This window comes from Arvicanthis niloticus, chromosome 14 (genome assembly GCF_011762505.2).
Source record: "Arvicanthis niloticus isolate mArvNil1 chromosome 14, mArvNil1.pat.X, whole genome shotgun sequence".
Classification (NCBI taxonomy): domain Eukaryota; kingdom Metazoa; phylum Chordata; class Mammalia; order Rodentia; family Muridae; genus Arvicanthis; species Arvicanthis niloticus.
In genome coordinates this window covers 41,134,391-41,157,151 of record NC_047671.1, presented here as the reverse complement: position 1 = coordinate 41,157,151, position 22,761 = coordinate 41,134,391, and the positions used below count along the sequence as shown (strand labels likewise).

Sequence of the window (22,761 nt, the reverse complement as noted above, 5' to 3'; positions counted from 1 at the left end):
TCTTTCTAGGGATGCTTAGCCACAGTAATCTGGCAGTAGTGACTTTTAATCTTAATTTACCTAGAAATTTTTAGTATATTACTGACACTTGAACTAGAGTATTTTTACATAGCTATTAAGCAAGAACGCACCAAAAGCTCCTTGAACTACATGATTTCTGTTTTATTGGTAAGCTATAACATATTCTTTAGTGAGTTATGTTAATAAAGTGGAAATGTGTGAGTTGTCCTTGTTTCTACAGATATTAAAGATTACCACACATTGAAAGTACAAGCAAGACATTTCTAAACTGTAAAATGCATGAGTTATCCCACAATGTCCTTGTAACTTGTGTTTAAGTATTGGGTTGTTTAACAACTTCACATTCTAGAAGGGACTCAGTTCTTTAAGTCCTTAAAATATAAAATAGGGGGTTTTGAATATATAGTTTTTCTTTAAGAAGTTATATATATATTTATGCTTTTGGTTTCCTTTGTGTGTGTGTGTGTGTGTGTGTGTGTGTGTGTGTGTAGTTTTTCAAGACAGGGTTTCTCTGTGTAGCCCTGGCTGTCCTGGAACTCACTCTGTAGACCAGGCTGGCCTCTAACTCAGAAATCCACTTGCCTCTGCCTCCCAAGTGCTGGGATTAAAGGCATGTGCCACCACTGCCCGACTTACTAGTTTCCTTTTTAGTGACTTAAGACAAAGTGGCAGGTAAGATAGTTAAATGCATTGTTTTCCATCTCTCTTACTTTTTCCCAGGGCTGGGATGAAACCTAGGGCTTTATGTATGATTGGATGTGCTGTACCACTTAGTTAAACCCCCAGCCAGTTGTTAATAAGCGTGGCACCCAGCTGTATTCCCAGTTCTAGGGAAGCTGAGGCAGGTGGATCACTTGAGCCCGTACATTGGAGCCTAGACAACATAGTGAGATCCTGTTTCAAAATTCAGAACAAAATGAGATTGAAAAAAGTATAATTATCAATGTTTCTGAGTATTGGGATATCAATACATTTTATTACGCATCTTGACTTTTTAAAACGATTTATTTAATTTTATTTTTTATATGCATTGGTATGAGGGTATTGGATCCCCTAGAACTGGAGTTACAGACAGTTGTGAGCTCCCATATAGGTGCTAGGAATTGAACTCAGGACCTCTGGAAGAGCAGCCGGTGCTCTTACCCACTGAGCCATCTCCTCATCCCCCACATTTCAACTTTTTAAAGAAAAAAATTTCATTTAATTCTTTTTAAAAAATGTTTTTTAAAGATTAATTTTATGTGTAGGAGTGTTTTGTATACATCAGTGTATGTGCGCCATGTGAATGCTTGGTACCCATGGAGATCAGAAGATGATAACATGGTATTAGAGATGCTTATGAACCACCTATGTGGATTCTGGGAACTGAACCTGGGCTTCTGCAATAGGTTTTTTTTTGTTTTTGTTTTTTTTTTAAACCACTGAGCTGTTTCTTCAGGCCCTCCATATGGTTGTCTGTTTAGTATTAGTTAGAACTCTTTGGGGTAGCTAACCTGGGTCTTATGTGATTGACACCAGGCACTGTTTGAACCTGGTGCATATACATACATGTAGACAAAACACTAATACACATAAAAACCAAACAAATCTTAAAAGGTTTTAAAAATAACCACGTGTTACTGCTGTGTTAAGTTGCATTGTTGTACTTTACACATTAGGACTGAGAAGATAGCTCAGTAGATACCCAGTCTTCTGCACAGTTCCTGCAGGGTAAGTAGTACAGAGCAGTGGATGGATTCCAATGCAGGGAGTCAGTGGCTTCTTTACAGAGAGCCTCTTGATTTCTTTACTTGACACAAAAATTAGTTATCCAAAGGCTGATTTTCCCCTTAAAGTTCAATCCAAAGTGTTTTGTTCCTGTAACCTAGAGTTTGTCCCTTGCCCTACCCCCTCAAAACAAAACAAAAAACCAAACCAACCATCTGGCTAGACATTCCCAACCAAGACCAACAATGGCTTTCTCTCATCAGGATCCAAGCTTGGTGCTAATGATTAACATGGAAGCAGATGAAATGGTATTGTTAGAACGCTGGACAACAGGGATGTGTGCTGATGAGCAAACCAAGGCTCTACTATTGTCTGTTTAAAAAGAATCTTATTGTGGGGTAAAGAGATGGTTCAGCAGCTAAGAGCTTGTACTACTCCTCCAGAGGTCCTGAGTTTGTTTCCCAGCTCTATTTGGTTACTGACAATCTTCAGTAATTCTATTTCCAGGGATCCAGCACCACCTTCTGGGCTCAGTTTGAATCTGGTGCATATACATACATGGAGACAAAACACTAATACACGTAAAACCAAACAAATCTTAAAAAGTTTTAAAAATAACCACGTGTTACTGTGTTAAGTTGTATTGTTGTACTTTACACATTAGGACTGAGGAGATAGCTCAGTAGATACACTGATTGCTGTGTAAGCATGACAACCTAGATTCAGATCCTGAATATTTATGGTAAAAAACCAAGTGCAGTAGTATGTGCCTCTAATCCCAGAACCAAGGAAGTAAAGACAAGATCTCTGGTCCTTCCTAGCCAGCAATTTGAATTGAAGAGGAAGCTGAGTTTCAGTGAGAAACCCTGTGTCAAAAATTAAGGTAGAGGGCTAGAGCTATGGCTTAGGAGTTAAGAGTACTTGTTGTTCTTGTTGAGGATGTAGGATCAGTTCCCAGTACCACATGGTGACTTACAGTTATCCATAACTCCAGTTTCATGGATTCAACACCCTCTTCTGACTTCCATAGGCATAGGCACACACATGGTACACGTGCATATATATATATATAAACATCACAAAATATAAAATAAATCTAAAAATGATTTTTAACAGAATTGAGGTAGAGCACAGTTAAAGACACCTGATATTGACTTCTGTGACTTCTGACCTCCAGATGCAGGGCCCGGCATATATATGTGTGTATGTGCACATACACACATATACACATTCATAAGCAAAATGCATTGATACTTATTAATGGCAGATTAATAGTTTGCATGTTTGTGTGTGTATGTGTGTGTGTGTTTGTTTCCTTCCAGTGCTGGGGATAAATCCCGGGCTTCCTGCAGGTGCGTGCTTTACCAGTGAGCCATATCTCCATACCTTGTTTTTCTCAGACAGAGAAAACCGTGTCACTGAAGCTGGTCTTGAACTCATGATCTTGCTGCCTTCTGCCTCCTTGGTGCTGGGTTAGATGGCATGCATGCCTGGTGTACTGCATCTTTCTGCTGCTGATAATCCCAGTGATGGGCATCTAGAGGGTTTGGTTCATATAAAACTTGCCTATTAGGATAAATTGCAACTATTCTTTCCCCACCCATGCTGCTTCATTACTCTCCCCTTCCCCAGTGTTTTCAACTGAAGTACAAGTAAAAGACTCCCTTCACTGAAGGATCAACAAGCTCCTCAAAGGGTTTGTAGTGTAGGAGGATTAAAATGGCATTTCTGGTTACTAGGAATTTACCCCGAGACTAACCCAATGCACCTCTAGAGTTGAACCTTAGGGAGGAAGAGCAACTTGTCTAGACTTCTTTTCATTGTACTCTTCTTCCCTTCCCTTCCCAAATCCTAAGAGGTACATTTGTTGTTTGTAGGGCATTGCTCTAAGAATTAACAACATAGTGTAAAAAAAAAGTCTCACCATTCAGTGAGTTTACATTCTAGTGATAGGAATTAATAAAGTACATGTGATTATGGCTAGTTAGTGAAGACCATGACAATGGAAGGGGATAAAGACTGATGGAGGATGATAGAAAGATGCTAGAGTAGATAGGTTCATCAGGGAAAGCCTCTGGGTGCCTGACATTTGAGAGAATGAAGTGGGGTGTCCAGGAAGAGACTGTACCTCAATACATATGGTAGGGAGCAACCCAGGAAGACCCTGTCCTCAACCTTGGGAATATGCACACATGCATACACACACCACACATTTCAAAAAACAAGACCCTAACTGTTCTCTAAGGTGTATCAAGAAAAGGAGCACATACATCAATGGCTGGCACAGCATGCTAATCCTCAGGGTATATAATAGTGGCACACATACCTTGGCAGGAACCAGTAGCTTTCTAATTAAAATTAAGGCTTACTCAAAAGGGGGAGATCATGCCTGATATTAGAAACCTAGCTAACTACTTATTTCTACTGAAGTCGTGGTTATTGGAAGAGAATCTACCACCACTAATTTACTAAACCTGCATAATTCCTAACAACAGTCTATAAACATTTGTCCTTATAAACACAGATAGTTGTAGTCTTTATCAAGGAAACTTCTCTTTGCAACGGAGACTGTTAGAGAAAACCACAACCCATCAAAACGTGGAGCCCTGTTTCAGTGGATAATCTCCAAAACACTCCCACTCTAAAGGTTCAGGGAACATTTCAGAAAGATTGTAGGAGCCAAGGATCAGGGAATTTGCTGTGAGATTGTATTTCTTAGGAATATCAGAAGCTACACCCATATAGTCTTTCCAACATGATTACGCAGATGTGAGCTTGAATGAGGACACCAGTGAATTGCCAAACCAGACAGAGAAAAGAGCCCATGGGGCTTCAACCCTACAGAAAGAACCAAAAGCAACAAAGGAAAACAGAACAAGAAAGGTTGCCTTCCCAGGCAAGAGCGCAACCAAGTGGCAAATGGTCAGCCCCTAAAATATACATGCAGGTAGCATTATACCAACTGAAAAGGCTATATTTAGGAATGTATATGTATATACATGTACTTGTATGTATACAATAATAATTAGAAACTGAGTTTGAAGGAGAGTGGAGAGGGGTATATGGAATGATTTGGAGGAAGAGAGGGAAGGGAGAAATGTAATCGATTTGTAATCTCAAAAATAAGAGCCTTTTCTCTGTTCTCTTTCTCACCGTTGTATCTGGTTTAGCTTTCTGGTTAAGTTTTCATTTGTAGATATGATCTACAAATTCTGATATTGAGAATAATTACAATATTAGGAATAATTATTTAGCTCTCACATCTGAGTCACAGTCCCTTAAAGCGATCTCATATTTCTGATTAGATCACTCTTGAGTGCCCACATTAGTGTTTTATATAAATCATCTTAAGCTGAGCCATGTTGTAAACTTTGTTTAGTTTTTATTTTTCTTCTGGCACTTTATCTTCCTGGAAGATAATTGCTTTTTCTTTGAACTATTTTTATTTACTTATCTCTAATTTGTATCTCTGCCAGCATGTGTCTAATAGTTCCCTGTTTGTGAAGAAATCTCTCTTGGAACCTTCTGGCTAGGACCAGTCTGCACCAGTTGCTTGGCAGTAGTATTTGGACTTGTTGTCTGAGGGATTCCTCTTGCCTATTTTATATGTTAGATCTTCAGTTGCTTTATTCTTTGTCTCTTGTCTTACCAAGTGGGAGCTAGTAACTTCTTGATTAAAATGTAACAAAAAGTAGATTTTATGAGTTCTTACAGTTCCAAAAGTCTTAATAAAATAAGTACACTGATTGAATTTTAGAATTCCAAGTCAGAAATATTTCTTCCATGACGGCATGCTGTGCCACCTTTCTGTTTCCAGTGTTGGTTTCACAAAGTCTGTAGTAATTGTGGCTCTTCCTTTTGCAAGCATGATGATTTTACTGATTTACCAGGAAATGTAGTGATTCCTGTTTGTAACATTTTAGAGCTTTGAGACTACTTACATTCATAGTGTGGGAACTTCCATCAGGTCTTTCATTCTGGAACCTCTAGTTGTCTACTGGAATCTCTTCTCTTCTCTTCTCTTCTCTTCTCTTCTCTTCTCTTCTCTTCTCTTCTCTTCTCTTCTCTTCTCTTCTTTTCCTTCCTTCCTTCCTTCCTTCCTTCCTTCCTTTCTTTCTTTCTTTCTTTTTTTTTTCTTTTCTTGTATTCTGTTCTGATGCAGGGGTTGAACCACCCAGGGCCCTTGAGTATGCTAGGCAAGTACTATCTCTGAGTTCTCTAAATTTCCAGTTCTTCTCTATTCTGTGAGTCTTTACTTCATTCCTCTGGACTATTCTTAGAATAAATTCTTAGAATTAAATTCTTAGAATGTTTTCTCCAATCTCTTCTGTAGGCTTTTTTTTTCTAATTTATATCCTGAATTTGAAAATTTCTTGACTTTACAATTTTCATGCTATCCTCCTTAATTTCTGAACTTTACTTGTTTTGTGATATACTTCTCTCCTGAGTGTTTTAGATACAGAGCTGAGATTCTGCTGTTAGAATTTGGAGTCTTGCCGGGCAGTGGTGGCGCACGCCTTTAATCCCAGCACTTGGGAGGCAGAGGCAGGCAGATTTCAGAGTTTACAGAGTGAGTTCCAGGACAGCCAGGACTACACAGAGAAACCCTGTCTCGGGAAAAAAAAAAAAAAATTTGGAGTCTTCAAAGGAAGTTCAGGCATGTTGTTTTAAGTATGTAACAGGACTAGAAATGATACTTAGGAAACATGGAGGTAAAAAGATTAGCTTTTTCCCTCAGAGTCAGAAAAGTGCACAGAGTGATAAAGATTAGCCGAGACTTATGGAGGTACTGATAGCACATGGTGTGAACAAGGTATGTCAAGACAGAGGGAGAAAACTGAAGAGATCTGTGAAAAATTCACTGTGGCTGATCTACTTCAGTAGGGGAGAAACAGTAGGCGAGAAAACTTCACAGGTAGGTCTAAAGGAAATTTGGAAGATGCTTATAGTGTGGAAAGGAATTTTATGTATTATTTTGAATCTTTCCACTTTGCTAAATATGGTCACTTCACACATACATTCTCTGTCTCTCTGTTTCTGTTTCTCTAACACACACACACACACACACACACACACACACACACACACACTTTGAAAATAGTTTTTTAGATCTTTTCCCCCAGTTTGGATTCATATTGGTGGCTTTAATTTTTATCAGAACCTGTTTTTAGATAGGCTCTCAAGCCCTTCTGTGCCCCAGTGACCAAGGTCTTTCTTTTACCCAACTGTGATGGGGTTAGTGTTATTGAACCTATGAAGTGGATGCCAGGAATAAGGGATGAAGAAGGATCTGACCAAAGTCTCAGGCTGGCATAATAAACTAGAGGTGGTTGGGAACTGTGGAAGTTGAGGATCCCTAAAACCCCCTTTGTAGGATGCCCTCTAAGAAGTAGGGATGTCACCCCACTTCCACTTAAACTTTCTAACAGGAATCCTTCACCCCACCTTGATATTTATTGTTGTAATTTATTGATCTTAAAATTGTTCTCATTGGTTAAAGAGAGATGGTAGAGTTCTTCCCCATCTCCACTTGCTGGGGTCCTGTGGGGCCAGTTGCCAAGAGGAACCTTCCTCTACTTTCTACTTCACTTATCTCTCTTTCTACAGTGGCCCCGGGTTGAATTCCATTCCATCTGCAAGTGCCTCCAGAGGCATATCTATTTCATTTGATTGAAGTTGGAAGAGGATCTGTCCTACTTCTTCCAGAGCCAGGGAGGGATATAGGCATATTGAACATACTTCTCTAGTTTGGATACATTCAGGTTGGAGCTGCCTCTATGCAGCAGCCTCCCAGTGTCATAGAAAAATCATTTATCTAGGACCGATCCATTCCATTCAGAAGCTTGAAGAATTTATGTAGAGATCAGAAATGATTGCTTTATGATCTTTTCATTAAAAGTTTGATTGAAAACTAAGATGAATAACATGCATTTAATTGCTGACTTTATCTACCTAGTTGTAATTAGAAAATATTTTTATGAAGCCATTCCTTTAGTATTTGTTATTCATCCTTTTGATTTTATTATAATTGAATTGATTATTTTTTAAAATACATAGTCTCACTGTGTAGTCAGGTTATCATCTGACTTTCCATTTAGTCCAGGGTGACCTTGAAATTTGAACCTTATCTTGCTTCAGTCTCCTACATATTTGAATTACAGACATAAGCCACCATTGCTTGCAATAGTTTTGTTTGTTATTTTAATGTATGTATCATTCAGCAACATTTAGTCTTGCTTAATTTTGAGTTTTATGCTAATGGAATGATTATGTATCATTATGCTACTTGCTCTTTCTATTCCAGCTGTGGACTGAAGTGTATTTATCCCAAATCCAATGTTGGAGCTCCAACCCCAATGGAATGGTATTAATTGGGAAAAAACTGAGTTTAGATGAGGACATAAGAGTGGGGCCGTGTCTCTAACAGAGATGCTTCTTCCCTCTGTCTTTGCCTCATGAGGATCAGTGAGAAGGAGCTGATCCACAGGCTAGGAGGAAAACCTTCCACCAGACATGGCTGCTGGTATTCTGATCTTGGACTTCAGCCTCCCTCCAGGACTGCCACAAAATAAACATGCTACTTAGGCTACATGTCTGCCATGTACTGTCATGACAGGTTGATCAAGGCACTTTGGTTTCTCACATTATGATTTGAAAATTGAAAGGTTTAAGGGTAAGAGTATATCACAGTTTTTCCATTGTGTGAATGGAGGAAATGTGAGTTATTTCAACTTTTTAAAGGGTCATTTTATAACTTTCTTATTGGACTTATTAAGAGCTTACATGTATGCCATTGTTGATAGTTGTCTATTGATCTAAAAAAAAATTGGTTTCAGAGAGGATAGAAGAGTATGAGGAGTCAAAAATGTTGATTAATGGAACTTGTAACATGGCAGTGTCACTTACACTTGCACTGATGGGCTGAGAGTTTCTCTGCATTGATCTTTGCTGAATCTTACACCTGTGCTACTATGGCTCCTTAGAATGTTGACATGGTCACTTTAACTGATTGTTGCTGAATTACTTTGAGGCTTAACATCTGTACATTTGTTTATAGACCATGATATTTCCTTTCCTCTGAAGTTTTTGTTCATGATTTTGCTTATTTTTTTTTTTTTTTTTTTAATGATTTGGGAAGCTAGTTCTTTTTTACTCGTATACGGATTGCTTAGTTGAGTTTACAGGATATCTATTGAAACAGCTCTTGAGTTGGGGGCCTATTTAAATAAAGGTGAATATGTTGGATTCAGAGCCTCAATCTTTATTTTCTGAAGTTTTAGTTTACCTGCCAACTTCAAGCCTTCGCTGTTGTCCCCACACTCAAGTTTAGTTGATAATGTTTCATGAGGTATCTAACGTTATTTCCCTGCTCAGCTTAGTCATTTGTAGAGCAGCAGTCTTTGGCTAGCTAATGTCTACTTTCCTTTTTTACAAGTGTGTCTGAGTGTTCTGTTTCTCATTTGGTTTTGAAGATAGAAATAAGCTACTTTCATTGTACTAGTAAACTATAATGATTTTTTTCCCCCACTTTCATCAAAAATTGTTAGTTTGTTAGTTTTTGCTTCTGTAATTTGAATCTGTTTTCCAAGGACTCTTTCCTCCTTTTCCAGATTAAAATTACTATCTTTTATTTTCAGAATGTCTTAAAATACTGTTAAACCTGTAAACTTGATGTTAATACATATGAATTATCCTTCCTCAGAGTGAAGATACACAACAGCAAATCATCAGGGAGACTTTCCATTTGGTATCTAAGCGAGATGAGAATGTTTGTAATTTCCTAGAAGGAGGATTGTAAGTACAGCATTTCATGGGTTTTTCTAATTTCCAGTGTATGATGACCGTGTATATTGCCAGCTAATTTATGATGAAATTTCTCATTATATAATTACTTAAATTAGGTAATTTCATTGCTACCACTCTTAGGTATAAGTCTAATCTATCCGTTTTTTAAAATATGTAATCTTTCTAAAATTTTTATAGTATTATTTTATATAACAATATGTTCTTATAGTAGAATTCACTTATTATAGGGAAATATACATTTTTAAATTACTTTTTCTCTCCCAATCTTAGTTCTTTTCCCCCAGTTTCTTATCTATTCCTCTAGAAAGTACTATATTTACTAACATATAAAAATATAGCCTTAAAGTATTTACTTATGAGATCACATTTAATGTTAATTTGAATGTTCCTTTTTTTTTTTTTTTGCTTAATATTTTATAAAGTTTTATCTATAAGTTCATCTGGAAAAATGGAGCCTACCTAATTAAGGTACGTGCTGGCTGCCAATCCTGATGACCTGAATTTGATCCCTAGGACCCATATAGGAGAAAAAGAGAACTTATTCCCACAAGTTATCTCTCTCTCTCTCTCTCTCTCTCTCTCTCTCTCTCTCTCTCTCTCTCTTTCTTCCCTTTTCTCTCTCCTCCTGCTCTCACTCTCTCTCTTCCCTCCCCCACTCACAGATGTAATACATTTTTAAAAAATACAGAATAGCATTCTTTATAAGGGCTATTGTATTCCTATGGTGAATACACATAAAAATTCAGATCATATCTTTTATTTTATTATAAACAGTGTCTTTTTCAATTATATTTATGTATCTATATAGCACTATTCAGCCAGTAGATGTTTCTATTTTTAAAATGAAAAAAAGATATCTTGCTAAACTAAATAAATACTATAAATATCTTTTTTTTTTTTTCATTGTTTGCAACATTGGGAATCAAACCCAAGGCTTTCTGTATGCTAGGCAAGTGCTTTTCTATTGATGTCCATCCCTAACTCTAAATAAATACTTTACAATGGATTCTATTGAAAGCAATTTACCTCTAAATATTTCTAAAAATACTTCCTCCCCGATTATATAATTAATGCACTTAATATTTTCTCATTGAGAATTAAAGCTAAGTATCAGCTAAGCCTCATGATTGATAAGATGCATATTGTAGAAAGAAAATAATTGGGGCAACAGAACTTTTGTCTGACCATACATTTTTTTATCATGTGGAAAGTTTATTTGCACATCAGAAGCTTGTTGTTGTTTGCATTTAAAAAATATATCATGCTGTATTTAACATGTAATGCATAGTTATGATTTGTAGATTTTGCTCTTAACCCCCCTCCAGATTCTAATTTAATGGCTAAGGCAGCCACTTATGTTTCTGTTAGATCTCTGTAGGAATCTGGTTGTCTTTGCCATAGATATTGCTTCTCTCTCATCTTTGTATTTTATCTCACAGACTTCTTCACCTTGCATGGTGCATTGCATGAGGTAGACTGTGAGAACAAGACTGATAACAAAAAGGGCCCTGTTTGGATGGAAATTATACTTTGAAATTGAGATTCTTTCCTAGCCATATAAAAAATGGGAACCAACTACTGTGCTTATCTGTTCTTGTTATGGCTCTGAATCTGGCTAGCCAGTACACTGGGTCAGATTGTTCAAATTCTTGAAACTTCATTTTCTTCTCCAAAGATATCTAAGAAGATATCAAAAATTAGCAATTTGTTTGTAAATTTTTACATTACTTTATATCACCTCTGTACTGTCTAGTGTTAAGTTAGCTTGGGAGCCTCAATTGAGAAAATGTCTTCATGAGATCCAGCTGTAAGGCATTTTCATAGTGATTGATGGGGGGAGGGGAGAGGGAACCCAGCCCATTGTGCATAGTGCCATCTGTGAGCTGGTGGTCCTGGGTCCTATAAGAAAGCAGGCTGAGCAAGCCAGGGACAGTAAGTCAGTAAACAGCACCCCTCTGTGGCCTCTACATCAGCTCCTGCCTTCTGGTTTCTACCTTGAGTTCTAGTTCTGATTTTCTTCAATGATGGACTACTGTGGAAGTATAAGCTACCTTAACCCTTTTCTCGCCAACTTGTGTTTTGGTCATGGTATTCATCAAATAGAAACCCTAACAAAAACAGATTCATACATGAATTTGTATCAGTATTAGACCAGTTTAAAGTGAAACTGTATTTCCAAGGCCAGCTGTATACTTGCCTTGCAGAGATTCTTAGTTTCTCTGAGCATTAATGGCTACTTTGTAACATATTTTTCAGACTAAACCAAACCAAACCAAACCAAACCAAACCAAAAAGCCTACAATGAAATTGCTGATATGCTCATTTTGCCCCTTCAGTAAACAATTGTAATTGTTGTCATAACCAATCTCAGAATATTTAAAGTGTACATAAAGACTTTTTAAATTAAACCCTGTCTAGACAAGAGTAACCCAGCATAGTAGGAATCCTTCATTTTTATCACACAAGATCATTTCTGCTTTTGCTCTTACAGGACAAGCAAGTATATGTACTTAGAGAAGTAGTTTCTATGTGTTTGAGAGTTTAGTGTTATATTTATGGAATAGGAAAAATGCCACACCCAATGTTGTTGAGAATGCTCTTAGTTTTGGTTGTGTATAGCCTGGTTTTAAATTATGTTAATGTTGAAGTGGTCTTGAGAAGGTGAATTTGCTTTTTATAAACTTGACTATTATACAGCTAAGTATATTTGGAAAAACATAATGATGCTTCAGATGATTCCTAAATTATTTTTAAGATGATAAATTCTAATCAATATGAATAAAAGTATTTGATGAAAATATTGAATATTCATTAGCATGGCATTTTTACATTTAGATTTAAGAAAAATGTTTTTGGAGAGCATCTTGATGCCACATTTATTTAAAGCTTAAAAATATTTTCTTTTTTTTCTAGCTGATAATCAGTCTTAAGCTGTGTGTTTTACTGTGACCTATGAAGTTATATCTTGTAAGCACTTGCACATGCCTTGTGATCTGGTTTCTGCCTGTTCCTTTAGTCTCATTGTTTACTAATCTCTTCTTGTTGTCTCCTGGCCTCACATCTCATTGAAAGTGCATATTGTCTTGATGAAATAAACCTTTTCAGTCATTGCTATCTTAGCCCAAGGTGCTCCTGATTAGATGTCAGTCTGGATATTACTGTCTCTCAATGTCCATTCTGACTTGGGAACTCCATGGATATGCTGAGATCTGTCCTGGTTCTCTGTGTGACACCCTCCCCTACCTGTTAACTTTCTTGTCTCTTTACTTGACACACAGTACTTATTCAGTGAATACTTTAATGAATAAACTAACTAAAATTAAGCACTGGTTTCTTTTTTACTTGGCATTTCTGAAGAAAATTGCTGTCTTAATTTACTTAGTTTTTGAAGTAAGTTTACTTGAATGCTATCCTGTTGTTATATTTTGTTTTTATAAAAGTTTTTAACAAATGTGATTTTGTTTGAGCTAATGAAATGTTCTGCATTTTGTTTCCTACACCATTTCAATTATTTTGTTTTGTCATTTAGATTAATTGGAGGATCTGACAACAAACTCATTTACAGACATTATGCAACATTATATTTTGTCTTCTGTGTGGATTCCTCAGAAAGTGAACTTGGCATTTTAGATCTAATTCAAGTAAGTTAACAGTTGCATCTTACTACTATTAATTAGTTTTTTTTATTCTATTTTTATAAGCTTAAGATTAAAATTTTATGAAATGATGTTTGTTTGATAAGAGCTGTTCTATTGTAGATATTAGGTGGGTATGCTATGGCATAGTGCCACATAAATCAAGGTAGGGGAAAGATTCATTTTGGTTCACAGTTGTGGAAATTTCAGTCTGCCAGCTGATCCCATTGCATCTAAGTCCATTGCAAAGGAGTAGCACGGTGGAAGGAAGAGCTTGATAGAGGCATGCTGCTGTCATCATGGCAGGTGGGAAGCAAAGAGGGCTAGGGGCAGGGGTAAAATAAACATGTCAGAGACACCCCCAGTGACCCCTTCTTCCGACTAGGTTCCACCTTCTAATAGCCTGTTTAGCTATGAACTTATAAGTAGATTAATTCACTTAGAGAGACGGTGCCATCATGATCCAGTTCAAACCTTGTCAAAGATTGTAGAAACTAAATTGATTAGGACTAATTAAAACTAATTTCATCATACCTTCTCTGTTCATGAGAGTTACTGCAAGAAACCCGAGATTGTGACTCTCTCTGCATGTGTCTAAATCTGACCTAAGATCTAACTCTCCTGAAAAGCTTCTGTAATGTCTATAGAACTCATCAGTTATTAGAAAACTCTCATTTTGAATCTTACCCGTTAATGTTGCTTCAACCCTTTAAATCTTGCTTCTTCATCATTGCCTTCAACCTTCACAAGTAACAGTTTGTGTGTGTATGTGATTACCTTTTCATATCATCAAGCCTAGAGATGTTCTATATGTTTCTTCCAGGATATTTTCTTTTAGAACATGTCCGGATTTTATCTCATGCTATCAGACTAGCCGTCTTCCTACATGTTTAGTTGTATCCATCTCTGTCTGTCTCCCATAGTTTGGGGCTTTTGTCAACAACTATAGAGGGTTAGAGATTAAACTATAGTTTAAAGGGTGATGGCAGAAGATGAGACAGGTTTCTTGCATTACTAATAACAGAAGCAGTAGCCACAAAACAAAACACCCCAAACCATGCTAACATTTGCCTGCATTAGTTCTCAGTTCTAGAAGGGTACTGTGAAGGAGTCAGGTGATGCCTGCACCAGCGTAGATCAGAGCACATAGGAGACAGACCTCAGAGTTAGGGAGCTGAAATTCTTTATAATGGGTGAATCATGTCTGCTCTGAAAAGGTTGGGGTTCTCTTTAAAAGAAAAGGTAAGCTTATCCTTTTCTCTTAGGGAATTTTCCAAGGCTGTTTGTCAGTGTGACAGATTTGAAAAGATAGTCCAAGACACAGATAGCAATTGCCTCTGTTCCCAGGATTGTAGAAACTTAACAATCTGTAGACTTTTCAGAGTTGTTTCTTAGTCAGTGACATTCAGTAGAAGACTGATTGTGTGAAGGTCCTTGGGGACTTCAGTGTTCACATGTGTAATATTTGGTAGCTTCATGTCTTCAAACTTGGAACCACATTTCTTCAGAGCTTTGCCTTCTGGCCCAGCTTTGTGTTGGTGTCTCGTTTTTATACAAAGTACTAGTCAGTCCATAATTTGTTTCAATTTCTTCTCTCAGCCATCCTTTTATCTTTCTATTTTACTGTTTCTCTTATTCTAGGTCCATCAGGTTTCAACATGTTATGTTTTTCATTCTCCTAGATCTTACTGAGGTCTGGCTTGTCCTTATTCAGCTAAGATTCCATGGGGAGTCATACAGTGTGCCTCTGCACTTAACTCCTGGCCTGTTCTCATACATCTGAAAATATGTAGAAGAAAAGCACAGTCATTTTTCCTGTCCACTTTTGGTCCATGAGCATGGATCTTAGGAAGTCCTTCTTCAGTGCTGTCCACTGATTACAGTTCGTGTCTGTGCTCCATCTTTAACTCTAACATCACTTCTCCACACTCCAGCTAGACCTCACTTCTAGACCATCACAAGCAAAATTGAAGCAGTCAGGAAAGAACATTGGCAGGCTCCTGCTATCTACCTGCCTGTCCACTGTGTGTTGTATACACATTGCACTCACTGTGCTGCTAGCTGAGGAACTAGGCCTTTTGAGGTTAGCTTTCACTTCCTCCTGCTGCAGTACCCCTCACTTTATAGCATCTGTATCCTCTTGTAAATCATTCCCTCAGACAGTACTGTGCTCTACTACCTTCGCTCCGTTTCTACCACTGTCTTAATTTCTTTCTCTCCTTTGATAGCAAAATATTTTGCTACAGAAGGAATATCTGAAACCGTTTTTGCTCTCTTGTGATATTGTTGCTCAATTGCAGGTTCTTAGCAGTCTTCCTCTGATTCAGATTGCCATTCACTCTTGACAAGTACTCTACTTGATCTTGAGGACAGTTTTCCCTGCTTTTTGTCTTGAGTATCTTCTCTTTTTGTGGCTTTATTCCTTTGGTACTGTGATTTCATCCAAATAATATCTTTGTGTTGATGGTACCAAATTTAACCTTTAAGCGTAGACCTTTCCTTTGAATGGCTGATTTTAAGGCCCAGTTTGCTGCTGGGTGTCTCTGCTTGGGTATTACATGAAGATCTCACACTGAGGTAGATCTAAAGTCTGTATTTCCTGCAGTTTTTGTTGTATCCTTCTAACAGATGAACTCTTCAGGTGAATGAGTCAGAACCTGAGTACTTGCTTGTTCTTGGGTCTTAGTCTCTGTGCTCTGCTCCATCTTAAGCAGATCCTTTGCCTGACCTCTTATTTCTTCACTGTGCTCCAAGCTACCACATTTGTCTGTATTCTGGCAGTTTCCTGACTGGTCTGTCTCTGCTGTTTTGGGTCTTTATTTGATGCACCAGTCAAATGCCGTTGTAACATGCAGCATCTCACACCTTTTGTTCTAGACTCTTCATAATTCAGCTTTTATTGGCGTGAAAGCCACATTGTCAGGCTACCCAGGAGCCTATGTGTTCTGACCCCCTCCTGCTGTTTGTCTGGTGTCTCCTCTGTAGGCATTTGCCTACTTCAGACTTTGTACTTGCTGACGTTTATACCTTGGATGTTCTTTCTTGATTTTGACTAGAAACTACCTTTTCAATATGGAATTCTCTAGCCATGCTTCCTAAAAATGCCCTCTACATTTGTAACCATTGATCTACTAAATTTTCCCTTTCCTTAGCACCTGTTATCATTTTATATAACGTTTTATTATCATTTACTGCTAATATAATAAAAGCTCCATGAGAGCCCTAGAATTATGTTATTTATTGACTTATCTATCATAACTATATATTGCATTGAATTATTATTGCTGATTTATCTCATATAAAGAATAGTAGGTCTTCAACAAATGATTGTTTGATGCATGAATAAGTGAATGAATTTAATGCCCATATACTGTATTTAGTATAAAATAACTGACAATAAAGCCAGAAAGTTAGTTAGAATAGTCATATGGAAAGTGTAGCTGTCTCTACATGGTATTGACATTTCCTTATCTGAGTTCTACTTGATTTGCTAATTATGAGAAGCATTATATATATATATATATATATATATATATATGTATATGTATATGTATATGTATATGTATATGTATATGTATATGTATATATATATGCATATATATACATACACATATATGTATGTATGTGATATATATATATAAAATATGTGATTTTTTGTATTTTCATTTTATATGCCATACTATCTCTAAAAGCTAAAGAGAAAAAGAAGAAAAAAAGTAAATTATATTCACAATTATAGTTGTAGGCCAGGGAACAGTAAAAGCACTTGCCTTGCAAGCTGACTAACTTGATGAGTTTAATGTGAGAATAGAATTTACATGGTAGAAAGAACCAACTCTATCATAAAGTTGTCCTGTAACCTCCACATGTGTAGCTGTGTGTGCTGTGTGTATAAACACTAATAAATAAAATTTAAAAAATAATTATTACAAATAATTTGTATTGGATTTTTTTTTCCTTTCTGAATAGTACACAAATAGAGACGTGGCATCATTAAGTTGTAAGCTGGGAAAAGCTGCACGTAAAAAGATTTGTCAAATGAGCTATGGTTTTTAAATCTGCAGGAAGGAAGCATCCTTTGATTTTAAATGAGAAAATACTAACTAGAAAACTTAATAATAAATTCCGAGTGACTAAGCTTAGAAATATAAATGGCAAGACTAAATAAAGCTTTTGGTATTGCTTTTGTTAGTAAAAACAGTAAGTGTCAGTGGAGCTGTTAGTATAGCACTTTACTCTTAAACTTCTAATGCTGGTTTTCTTCTCTCTCTGTTTTTTCCTTCTTTCTTTTCTTTTCCTTTCTTTCTTTCTTTCTTTTTTTTTTTGTTTTGTTTGTTTGTTTGTTTTAAAGAAAGGGTCTTATGTAGTCCTGGCTGGCCTCATACTTATTATGTAGGTCAGGCTGGCCTTGAACTCAGAGATCTGCCTGCTTCCCTCATGAGTGCTGGGATTAAAAGTGTGTGCTATCACACTTGGAAAGTAAATTTTTTTTGTTTATTTTAAGATATATTTTAACTTTATGTATATGTCTGTGCATGTGCATTAGAGTCCCCAAGGAAGCCAAAAGAGTCAACACTCTTGCTCACCAGAGGCAGTTGTGAGTGCTCAGTGAGGATTCTGAGAACTGAACCTGGGCTTCTGAAAGGATTCTAGGTGTTCTTCACCTCTGTTCTGTCTCTCCAGCTTCCACATCTATGGTTTCTTACACTGCTTTCTGAGTACTTGGCAGGTATCAGTTACATGAAACCACAGAGTGATCATGGTAAACATTTGTTGTGTGTCTGTCTGTCTCTTTTTCCCTCCATTCTTTTCATCCTAAATTGGTGGTGGTGGTGATGGAAAAATGATAATTTTAAGATAAACATATAGGATAAAGGTGATTTAAAATAATATTTAAAACTCTTAAGCAGAGACTTCAAAGAAATTTTGAGCTTACAAGTAACTATAATTCCAGATCCTCAGCTACTTGTCTTTTTACCTCTCAGGACCACTTGAGTCAGTGTTTTGTTTCTCTATAAACTTTCCAAGTAAAGAAAGAGATGACAGTTCTTGGTTTTATATGACTTAGTAACAGAGAGGGAATGATCAGGACTGGATTTTACCTTGCTTTCTAACAGTTCATTATTACACTTACTAATTTATTTGATACATAATTATAGTTTTATCCTAAAACTATATTTCTATAGAAAATAATTTTCTGTGGTTTCTGTTTCTCTGTTGGCTATTCCTGGCTGAAGAGAATAGTAGACATGTGCTACATTTAAATTTTTAAAATTATCTTTGCTAGCCATTCATTCGTACTCTCTAGAGTTAGAACAAGAGAAAGAACTCATTTGAAATTCAGTCTGCTTTACTGAGAAAGACTTAAATGGATGTGAATTTTTTTGGAGGTAAAGTAGAAGTACTCTGTACTTGTGTCCTTAGGTTTTGATGTTGTGGCCCATCTAAGTGTTCTAATAGGACAACTATTATGCTTTGGAATTAGAAGAACTTGTCAAAGGACAAGAATTGTACAGCATAGCTGAAGTGATTCTATTATGTACTTTAGGAGAAGGAAAGTCTTGTGTTTCACTAATGTTTTGGCTTTATTGTTCAAACATTAGTAACTTGCTGGTAATGGGATTTGAATTTTGTATTTTAGTATTTTTGATTTTGTATCAATGATTAAACCCAGAGCCTTGCATGTGCTAAGCATGACTCTTAATAGTGAACCATGTTCTATTCTGATAGTTTGTTTTGATTAGCTAAAATGCAGAAAAGAATGTTTCAGGAAAGTTTTATCATTTTGCTTATTATAAAAGTAGACATAGAGGAGTTGGAGAGATGTCTCAGTGGTTAAGAGGTGTTCTTACAGAAGACTCAAGTTCAGTTCCTAGCACCCACCTTCAATGGTACACACTTACACTTGCCGGTAACTCTACCTCAAAGGGATCCAGTACCCTCCTCTTGCTTCCTCAGGTGCACTCATACATGAGACATACACTCACACAGTTACCCATGAATACACAAAAATTAAAATAAAATTCTAAAAAAAGGCCAGAGGTAATTTTTATAAGACCCTTTGGTGTTATTACACTTCAACTTCCTATGTTACAAAAAAAAGTTCTGTAATTTCCCTAACGGTAGTGACTTCGTTATTACCATGAGCATGTTCGTGTCTTTGCTCTAGGTTTCTGGTTGATTTATTGCTTACAGGGGAACATTGAACATGTGTGAGCCTGCTACCATAATACCTGGTCCAGTGAACAGAGTTAACGGAGGAGGTCATCATTTTTGCTTTTGTTTCATCAAACAACTCTTCGGAGCTTATTTAGAACTGATTTTCTTGGGTACTTTCATCCTTTGGTTGTGAGACAACATCTCTAATATAAAACATTAACAGTGGAGAGTGAGGAACCTACAAGAGCTGAGCTGAGACCCATGTGTCCTTACACGTTCCTTAGAGGATAGAGCAAGCAAACATCAGCATAGCTTACTAAACGTATGCTTGTAATTTTGATATTTCTAGTGTTAAAAGAGCACTATTCAAATAAATGTTGAAAAATGCATATTTTTATGCAAAGATTTGGTGTTCTTAACATGCGCATGTGTTCCTGGGTTTGACTTTATATGCTGTGTAAAATGTGGAACAAGCATTTAAATACATTATGTGTTGAATGTATGTCATTATGTCACTTGAATAATAGCTCTATTTATTTTAATTTGCTCATAAGTTGAAAAAAAGAAATATCCTTTTTTATTTAAAATATTTTTTATTTCTCTGTTTGTTTTTGAGACAGTCTATGTAGCCCTAACTGTCCTGGAACTCACTATGTAGATGAGACTAGCCTCAAACTCACAGAAATCCTCCTTCTTCTTCCTCTTAAGTGCTGGAATTAAAAGCATGCACAACCACACTGGCTCCTTTTCTAGTCTTGATATGCACTATTTTGTTGTGATGACCTAGCACGTATAATAACTGGCCTTAAGATTCTTTTCTGTTGCCAGGCGGTGGTGGCGCACGCCTTTAATCCCAGCACTTGGGAGGCAGAGGCAGGTAGATTTCTGAGTTCGAGGCTAGCCTGGTCTACAGAGTGAGTTCCAGGTCAGCCAGGCTTACACAGAGAAACCCTGTCTCGGAAAAAAAAAAAAAAAAATCTCTTCTGTTGTTGCATGTGTACATTAGAAATGTTTAAATATTTACACAGTAAGAATAGGAGTTCATTAAATATTAATGTTGGGTCATTTGGGTTATTGATAAGCAGTCATACTATCCTCAGTTTGTGCCACACGGATAATGGAAGCACAATAATGGATAATCCCAAATTGTTGCTGTGGTTTTACATACTACATTTAGCACTTAACACTGCATTGCCCTGGTTCATTTGCAATGACAAAATTGAATTTAGTTAGGAAGAACCATAGTGTTGGATTGTATGCTTAATTTAAAGCTCCACATGTAACATTGGCTGTGATGACAACACTGCTAGACTATTTTTCTGTGATTATTTCACTTACAGATGCTGTGCTAAATTAGAGTAATATTTATGGAGTTACTAAAGCTATGTAGACCTGTAAAAAATACATTTTATCTGTAAAATTATGGAGCTGATGGGGTTGTTAGAGAGGTCACTGAATTCAAGCAGTGTGGTATCTTTTATCTAAGTGTTCAGGCTCTGCCATGTACTGGATGTATAACCTTTGACTCTAGTTTTCTTATAATGGGCAAATAATGATACCAAATAGGTGTGAGCATTGAAAAGACATTCTGTATAATTTCTGTGATGTTTTCAGTTAACACTTTTCATCAAATCATAAATTTATAAGAAAGGAATATAAAGGATGACTTAATTAGTACACATACTGAATTGATGGTTCTTTTTTCTGTCTTATTTTTAGAAATACTTATACATATTTACCTATATGCTTTACAATGTCTTGGGATGAGTTTTACAAGGTAGTACATTTTTATGATAAGAAGACTTGGCTGGAGAGATGGCTCAGCAGTTAAAAACACTTACCAGTTTTACAGAGGATCTGAATTCAGTTTCCATCACTTACATCAGGTGGCTTAAAACTGCCTGTGGCTCCAGGAGATTAGACACATTCTTCTACTCTCCCAGGCGCCATACTCACGTGCACACTCACAGTTAAAAATAGAAATCTTTAAAGAGAATAGTAGGCTTAATTAGAGCAGTTAATAAGCAAAGAATACTGAACCGAAAAAAGATCTCCTAATCTTCCCTTTATCCTAATTTATCCCTAATAAATTACACTGAAGTGATTGTTACTGACCTGCCAGATTGCCTGGTGGCTTGTTCTAATTGAGCCACTCCTGTCTCTGTCATTTTATTCTGAGGGTGACTTGAAAGCATTCTTGTTAGTGGCTGAAACATAGCTGTTTAAAGCTATCTGGATTTAGAATCCACATATTTCTAAAAGATTGATCAGGAAAATCAACCATCCAGTGTCAAAGGACTGTGGATAGTTGCAGTCCTCTGTTGAGAGGAAATCACCTCTGGTCACATGGGAAAGTAAATTCCTATACATTTCCTAACAGAGGAAGGGAATGACTCCCTTTGGCTTCGATTCTGAGCTGTCTAGAGGGGGTGTTTCAGGAATTGTTTCAGGAAGAATTTGCCTCCTAGACTGTTAGACAAAATATTTTAAGGTTTCTGTTTTCAGTGTGACTTGTTTCTTGTGTGTGGGGGGTGTGTGTGTGTGTGTGTGCATATATTTGTATGAACATGAGTGAATATGTGTATATAAATAAGAAAATATTTTTATAAACACTTGAAGTTAGAATTGCTCAGGTTCCTAAACTCTCTTTCCAATCATGTTTTTGTGGTTGATGTGTCTACATAGAAATGTGAAGATCACTTAGATTTTACATTCTACTGGCAATCAGATTTGGTAATGTCTACTTCCCTAATTTATATACTGTATTGCCACCTCAGTCACTTGAAGGTGTCATATAATGTTCTACCAGGTCGATGTTTAGAGTCACAGTATGGTTGTAGATCTTAGCTAATGCAGCAGTTGTATGACTTTGGGTAAATTACTTAGCTTTTTTTTTTTTTTTTTTTAAATTTACGGATTTTGTTTTGTAACTGTTTGAGTACATGCCTCCCTGGCTGCATTTATACTAGAGCTGCTGAGTACTAGCAACTTGTATTTGGGGTCGACTATAACACATGTATCATTACTACATCTAGTAACTAAAGCAGTTAGGCAAGACATTTGGGGCTAGAAACCACCAAAGTTTATCTTCTATGATCTAATGAAGATTTCAGAAAAGCATGAACTTTTATTACTGTTTGTTGTTGATTTGAGGTTTAAGGTAAACTTGTTGTTTCCTGGGATAGAATAGTTGGTTTTTAAGGTAATAATTGGACATAGAGAAGAGTGCCCTTTGAGCTTAATTTTAAAAAGGAAAACTTTTCTAGAACTTCAAAAGTATTTGTAGATTTATTGAATGTATGTACCTGCACATACTTCAGATGTGCATGCCGTGGCACATGTGGAGATAGAGACTATTGCAGAGGTTCTCCCTTTACCGTGTGCTGCCCAGAGCTGAACTCAGGCTGTCAGATTGATTTATGGTGTCTATACC

The 22,761-nt window shown here is 36.6% G+C and overlaps 1 protein-coding gene across 2 annotated transcripts in view; it reads left to right on the top strand.

Annotated features, from left to right (window-relative positions):
* Positions 1-22,761, top strand: part of Ap3s1 (adaptor related protein complex 3 subunit sigma 1) — a 48,152-nt gene that overhangs the window by 4,546 nt on the left and 20,845 nt on the right. For both annotated transcript variants that reach the window (XM_034517754.2, XM_034517753.2), the window contains exons 2-3: positions 9,431-9,522; positions 13,064-13,175. In XM_034517754.2, coding sequence (XP_034373645.1) covers positions 9,431-9,522; positions 13,064-13,175 — 204 coding nt within the window. The remainder of the gene's footprint in view (positions 1-9,430; positions 9,523-13,063; positions 13,176-22,761) is intronic.